Below are 6,389 nucleotides of genomic sequence, written 5' to 3' on the forward strand. Positions count from 1 at the left end.
TGAATGTCCGCAAGCAACGGTAATTAAACGTGCAAAGCGAAAAGGACAAGCGATCTTTTTCGTAAAGTATAAGCACACTCTTGGCGCGACAAGCAATCGGAAAAGAGCGGCGCGATCACGAGAGAGGAGGTTTTTATAGGCCCGTGGTTCTAGAATAGTCGAGAATAAGTCTCTTTATTCTAACGTTCGGCTGAGGTCGAAAGAGCGTTGCGTGTAATTATTTACTTTTAGAAAAATAGTCGTTTTGTTATTATCGGGACTAAATTGTATCTCCTCTAGCGCGACCGCGGTGTTTACCATTATCGGTGATTTGACGTAAGCGCTTCCTTTTTGCAGGCGCGGGGTATACGTATACCTGTGCGGCCGAGCGCTATTTGAATTAATATTAATATAAGGTGACGCATGAGGCATGTTGCATGTGAACGACATGATTGCATGAGTTTTAACGCAATAATGTTTTAAGCTTTTTTTTTTTTTTTCTTGCGTTAGACGTTCGATTTTCGAACATTCCGCCCGCCTTGCAGTATACCTGCAATCCACTGAGTAGTGCGATAGAGGGGGCGCGCGCTTGTTCACGCGCTCGCGGGTTCCGGACACGAGGAGTTCACGTGCTCCGGCTTAGGTCGCGAAAGGAATGCTGAATCGGTCAGCTGTTTATTTCGTGCGTAGCAGTATAGACGCGTGTCGGCTCTTGTGTCGCGAAGACCGAGCAATTTAGATAAATGAGTCTATTGTAATTTAGGATGAGGCGACTATTTTGGTAATGAGAATGGTGTCGTAATGAACAGAAGGTAGTGATGTGATAGTATGTTGGTGAAATGAAAGTGAGCGTGCAATTGATGAGAGAAGAGCGATGAAGATCTGTGGAAAAGAAGAACAGAATTATATGAGCCGCTTTACGCCGGATTATCGTAAAGTTTCGTGGTCGCCGCCCAGGAACACAAGTTTACTGACGGGGCGCGTTAAACTCGTACTCGCGGTACGTATATCGACGACGCGCACGTGGCCGTCGGATCCGGGATGCAGCCGAGTGATGCGCGCGAGCGGCCACCGCGTTGGTGGGGTGGTTTCGCTGCGGAGTAGACACAGACGCCCGACGTGAGCCTCCTGGTTGACTTGGGACCATTTTGGCCGATGGGCCAGCGTATGTAAGTATTTGCTGGACCACCGAGACCAGAAATGGTCCCTCATCTGTTGCAGGAGCTGCCAGCGTGATAGTCGGGTCGACGGCTCTCGTTCGAGCGACGGCTCCGGTACTGCGGAGAGAGCGGAACCGATCAAGAAGTGCCCCGGTGTGAGAGCTGCGACGTCCTCAGGATCATCGGACAAGGACTGCAGCGGTCGTGAATTGAGGCAAGCCTCTATCTGCGAGAGGAGCGTAGCCAGCTCCTCGTAGGTGAGGGTCGCATCACCGATGACTCGTCGCAGATGGTGCTTCATCGATTTAACCGCGGCTTCCCACAAGCCGCCGAAGTTCGGTGCCGCCGGTGGGTTGAAATGCCACTGGATCTTCTCCTGTGCGGCGAATGAGGCGATGCGGCGTCCGTCGGCACTGGCAGCGGAGAAGAGAGAGTTTAGCTGCCTGTCAGCACCCACGAAGTTGGTACCGCAGTCGCTGTATAAGCTGATGCAGACCCCTCGCCTTGAGATGAGCCGGCGCAAGGCTGCGATAAAGGCGTCGGCGGAGTAGTCCGAGGCTACGTCGAGGTGAACGGCTCGGGAGGCTAAACATACAAAAACCACAATGAACCCTTTAGTAGCTTTGTGTCCGCGGCCCTTCGAGGTCCTCAGCCAAACCGGACCGGCGTAGTCGACGCCGGTGTGCAGAAATGGCCTGCTTGGTGTGACCCTTGGCCCCGGGAGATTGCCCATGAGAGGCTGTGGGATGGCGGCTCGCCATCTTGTGCACCTTACACATCGGCTGATGTGTTTCTTCACCAACGACCGACCTCGAGGGACCCAATACTCCCGGCGCAGGGAGCACAAGGTCATCTGAGTACCGCCGTGTAAAGTTCGCTGGTGGTGATCATCTACGACGAGGAGAGTGAAAGCCGACTCGCTGGGCAGTATTGGCGGGTGAGTTGCGTCGTACGGTAGGTTTGCGTGTCTGAGGCGCCCGCCGACTCGTAGAAGTCCCTCGCTGTCCAGGAATGGGTTCAGTTTCTGTAGGGAGCTTCGCGACGGCAGAGCCGCTCCATTTTGCAGCTTTCTAATGTCTTCTGTAAAGGTTTTAGATTGGATCAACCTTACCCAGGAGATGCGGGTCTCCGTCAGTTCGTCGGAGCTGATCACGCTAGGCTGGCCTTGCGCATGGCGGTGCTGGCGGTGAATCAGCAACCAGCGGCGGCACCAAGCCGAGATCCGTAGCAGTCGCTTCAGCGAGGAGTAGCGCAGCAGTAACTCCGATTCGGGCTTCAGCTCGGTAACGGCGGCGATGTGGGTCCGGACTCGTCTCTCTGGGAGGTCCTCCGCTGGCATCGCCTCGCTATTCGTCGTCCAAGTACCGCTCTCCTCTGTCAGCCATGCGGGACCTTGCCACCAGAGCGGGTGGTCAACCAGTTCGCTAGGGTAGAGTCCCCGGGAAGCACAGTCTGCTGGGTTCTCCCGACCTGGTACGTGATGCCAGTGGGCGTCCGGGATCAGCATTTGGATCTCGCTGACTCGATTAGCTACATAGGTGGCCCACATCGAGGGATGCCCACGGATCCAACCAAGCGTGACGGTGGAATCAGACCACATGTGAAGAGGTGCCTTGGCTGCTCCGATGATCGGTACGGTGTGGGCGACTAGACGAGCCAGAAGAGTGGCGGCCGACAGCTCCAACCGAGGTAGTGATACTTGCTTCAAGGGCGCGACCTTAGTTTTTGCAGCTAAGAGTGCCACCTTAATAAGACCCTTTGTTTCTGTCCTCAGGTATAGCACCGCTGAGTAGGCACGCTCTGAGGCATCGGCAAACCCGTGGATTTCCAGCTGTGAATCAGTCAAACCTCCCAGCCATCGAGGTACGAGCACGTTTTCCAAAGCAGGCAGCTCGTTCTGGAATCGCAGCCATCTTCTCTCGTCGTCGCTGGGTAGCGGAGCGTCCCAATCAAGACCTAGCAACCAGGTGGACTGGATGAAGATCTTGGCTAATACCGTTGTTGGGGCCAGCCAGCCGAGAGGGTCGAACATTTTCGCCGTCAAAGATAATACCGACCTTTTGGTGAAGGTCGACAGCGTGGTCAGTTTGGTTGCGAAAGCGAAGCGATCGTCACGTGGTTGCCAGCGTAAACCGAGAGTGGAGTGACTCTCGCCGGGCAGCCACCATCTGGCCTCTCGTCGAAGACGGTCGTCGGGCTCCACTGCGTTCAGCAGGAGCGAGTGGTTTGCCGACCACTTTTTAAGTGAGAAGCCGCCCGCCCTGCAGATCTCAGTCAGCTGTTGCAGCATTACTTCGGCTTCCTCCATGGTCTCCGCACCGGCCAGGATGTCGTCCATGTAGACGTCGCTCAGCAGGATGAGGGCTCCTTTCGGGTAGCGATGTCCTTCGTCCTCGGCTAGTTGTCGTAAAGTGCGGATCGCTAGATAAGGAGCACAGGATAGACCGTAAGTAACGGTACTTAGCCAGTATTCCTTGATTTTGTCCTTGGCGTTCCCTCTCCACAATATCCTTTGCAGGTTTTGATCGTCGGGGTGCACCAGTATCTGCCTATACATCTTTTCGATGTCAGTCGCGAAGACGTAGCGATGACGTCGCCAGCGCAGCAGGATGTCGGCTAGCGAAGGCAGTAGATTCGGACCAGTTGCTAAATATCTATTGAGGGAGTCTCCGTTCGGCAAGGAGCTCGAGCCGTTGAAGACGACCCTCAGTTTGGTTGATGAGCTGTCCGGACGCAATACCCCGTGATGAGGCAGGTAGCAAGCCCCCGGATGCGATTCAGTTGACGACGGAGCAGGCCTCATGTGTCGCAGGTTCAAATATTGCCGCATGAATTCCACGTACATACCTTGAAATTCGCTGTCTCTCTCAAACTTTTTCTCTGTGTGTTGCAGCGCTCGGCGGGCAGCGCGGATTGTTCCTGAGAGGTCCGGCAGAGAGTCAATAGTGGGCAGGCGCACGATATACCGGCCGTCTGGAGAGCGAGTATGATGTCGGCGATAGTGCTCTTCGCACTCCAGTTCGGCCTTGGTGAGGATCGGAGATGGCCTACGAACTTCCTCCTGCTCCCAGAACCGCCGAACCAAGCAGGTGATGTCCTCCTCGATTTGGCAATGGTGAGTTGCAACACGATGGCCGCGTGCATTCTCATTGATGGTGCCTGAGAGTATCCATCCTAGTGAGGTCTGCTGTGCCACTGGTTCCTGATGACTCCCCTTTTTTAGGCCCTCGCGGATGATTACTCCGTAGACGTCGGCGCCCAGCAGAAGATCTACTGGATCCGCGGAACGGAATTCTGGATCGGCGAGCTCCAGGTCCTTAAGATGGGTCCAGGACTGCAGACTTTGGCGGCATCCTCCGGCGAAGAGAGTGAGCTTCGGCAGGATCAAGGCGGCGACGGAGTTGGACTGGTCGCCGTTGTGCGCTCTAAAAGTAAGCTGAACCTTACCCTTTGCAACTCCCGTTTTTTTCTCGCCGAGTCCATAAACGCTGACGGCGGCGGGCATGCGAGGCAGTCGCAGTCGCTGAACCAATCGCTCCGATATGATGGAAGACTCTGAGCCCTGGTCGATCAGCGCTCGGGCGGAATGCCAGGATCCGTGGCCATCGAGGACGCGGACGCGAGCTGTGGCGAGCAACACCGTGACAGAGGCCGGATGAGATCCTTGCGCTAAGTGTGACGTTGTGGCGGTCTTGGCGTTGCAGAAGGCGTCGTGCAGCGAGGAGTGATGCCGACTGCCGCACGTCGTGCAAGTCTTTTTTGATGAGCATTCCGAAAGCTGGTGTCGACCCAGGCAGTTTGAGCAGAGATTTTGATCGTTGACAAACTGCCTGCGGGCCGTAGCCGTCTTCTCCTTGAATTTGCCACAAAACATTATGAAGTGGTCGCCCTGGCAATCGGCGCACCGACTTCTGGATCTATCCTTCGTTTCAGCTTTCTTCACGTGATGGCTCCGAGTTGTTTTTGCACTGCTAAGGTTGCGGCTGTCGTTCTTGGCTGGAAACAGTGCCTCCAAAGTATGAAGCCGTCGCTCGATGAAGGCTTCCAGCTCGGCGTAAGTAGGCGGGTTGGTCGTATGACTGATGACGCTCTCCCATTCCCGACGAGAACGATTGTCGAGGAGCTCGACGACCAGATGCACAAAGAGGTCCTCCGTGCGATCGATGGGACGATCGATACTCTTCAGCGAGCTGACTGTGGTTTTTACGCCGTGAAAGAGTCGCCCCAGTTCCACTGCGGATTCGCTCTTCATCTTAGGAAGCGCCAAGAAGTTGTTGAGGTAGTTTCGGGTTAACAGCCTTGCGTTCTCGTAAAAATCGCTTAGCGTCTTCCAAGCAATTTCGTAGTTTTCCTCCGTAGTGTTCAGGTTGCGTATCAGTAACTCCGCATCACCCTTGACACAGAGTTTGAGATAATGTAATTTCTCAACAGGTCTGGCTGCCTGGTTCCTGCCAATGATGGACTGGAAGAGGTCTCGGAACGAAGGCCAATCTTCGTACTTCCCGGTGAAGGTCGGCGGTTGAATCTTAGGCAATGCGGTCCGAGGAGCGGCGGCCGGTGTCGCTGCCGAACTTGGTCTGGATGTATGCTCTTGTCGTTGGAGAGCGCTCTTCAGATCGAGCATGAGGCCCTTGTTCTGCAGGTAAGCCTCCTCGCCCAACGAAGGGATATCTTGTTTGGCGTACACCTCATGCCGTATTTCGTCCACACGATCGGCTAAAGTATCGTTAATTGTGTCAAATTTCTCCCACAGCTTCTCGAGGTTTTGAAGCCGGGCCTCCACCGCGCCGAGGGTGATATTGGCCTCGCTGAGCTTCCGAAGGTTCTCGTACGCGCGCGAGATTTTGCCGTATAGCACTGTGGCTGTGGCAATGATTGCCTTAGTGTCTGTCATGTCTAAAACTGTTTCTCTTTTCTAGGAGCACTGGTCACCGACACTGATTCACTATCGCTTCCGTGGCACCGGATTCAAGGGAGGTTCCTGAGGTATCCGGCTCGAAGGACCAAATAATGTGCGCGACGGAAAGCAGGATAGGAAGGTCGGAAGCGAAAGGACAGCGAAACACTGCACTCAACAAACGCGTAACGTGAACAAAAAATATATTTACTCTAAGAACAACACAAATTACAATTGTTTAACCGCACAGAATTTACCAAAAGATAGCCGAGTCGAACGTATTAGAAATAAATGCAATAAACGAGAGAAAAGCCGGGTCGACAATAAATTACTGAATGTCCGCAAGCAACGGT

General features: G+C 54.3%; 2 protein-coding genes across 3 annotated transcripts; one reads left to right on the forward strand and one right to left on the reverse strand.

Moving 5' to 3' along the window:
* Nucleotides 1-906: 906 nt before the first annotated feature.
* LOC114932070 (uncharacterized) lies at nt 907-3,984 on the reverse strand. Its single transcript, XM_029304247.2, has one exon. The coding sequence runs from the start codon at nt 3,982-3,984 to the stop codon at nt 907-909; it is 3,078 nt and encodes a 1,025-aa protein (XP_029160080.2).
* Nucleotides 1,875-6,160, forward strand: LOC114933981 (uncharacterized). Of its 2 annotated transcripts, XM_085483214.1 has the most exons (8): nt 1,875-2,076; nt 2,235-2,828; nt 2,914-3,585; nt 3,658-3,951; nt 4,033-4,254; nt 4,363-4,570; nt 5,571-5,781; nt 5,893-6,160. In XM_085483214.1, exons 5-7 carry the CDS (start codon nt 4,126-4,128, stop codon nt 5,660-5,662), a joined length of 429 nt encoding a protein of 142 aa, XP_085339340.1. In that variant the 5' UTR covers nt 1,875-2,076; nt 2,235-2,828; nt 2,914-3,585; nt 3,658-3,951; nt 4,033-4,125; the 3' UTR covers nt 5,663-5,781; nt 5,893-6,160. The 2 variants fall into 2 exon arrangements, with proteins under 2 accessions (XP_085339340.1, XP_085339341.1); XM_085483215.1 differs by lacking the exons at nt 5,571-5,781; nt 5,893-6,160 and adding an exon at nt 5,073-5,198.
* The last annotated feature ends 229 nt before the right edge of the window (nt 6,161-6,389 follow it).

Source organism: Nylanderia fulva, unplaced genomic scaffold (genome assembly GCF_048542155.1).
Source record: "Nylanderia fulva isolate GAGA-0341 unplaced genomic scaffold, ASM4854215v1 Scaffold238, whole genome shotgun sequence".
Lineage (NCBI taxonomy): Eukaryota > Metazoa > Arthropoda > Insecta > Hymenoptera > Formicidae > Nylanderia > Nylanderia fulva.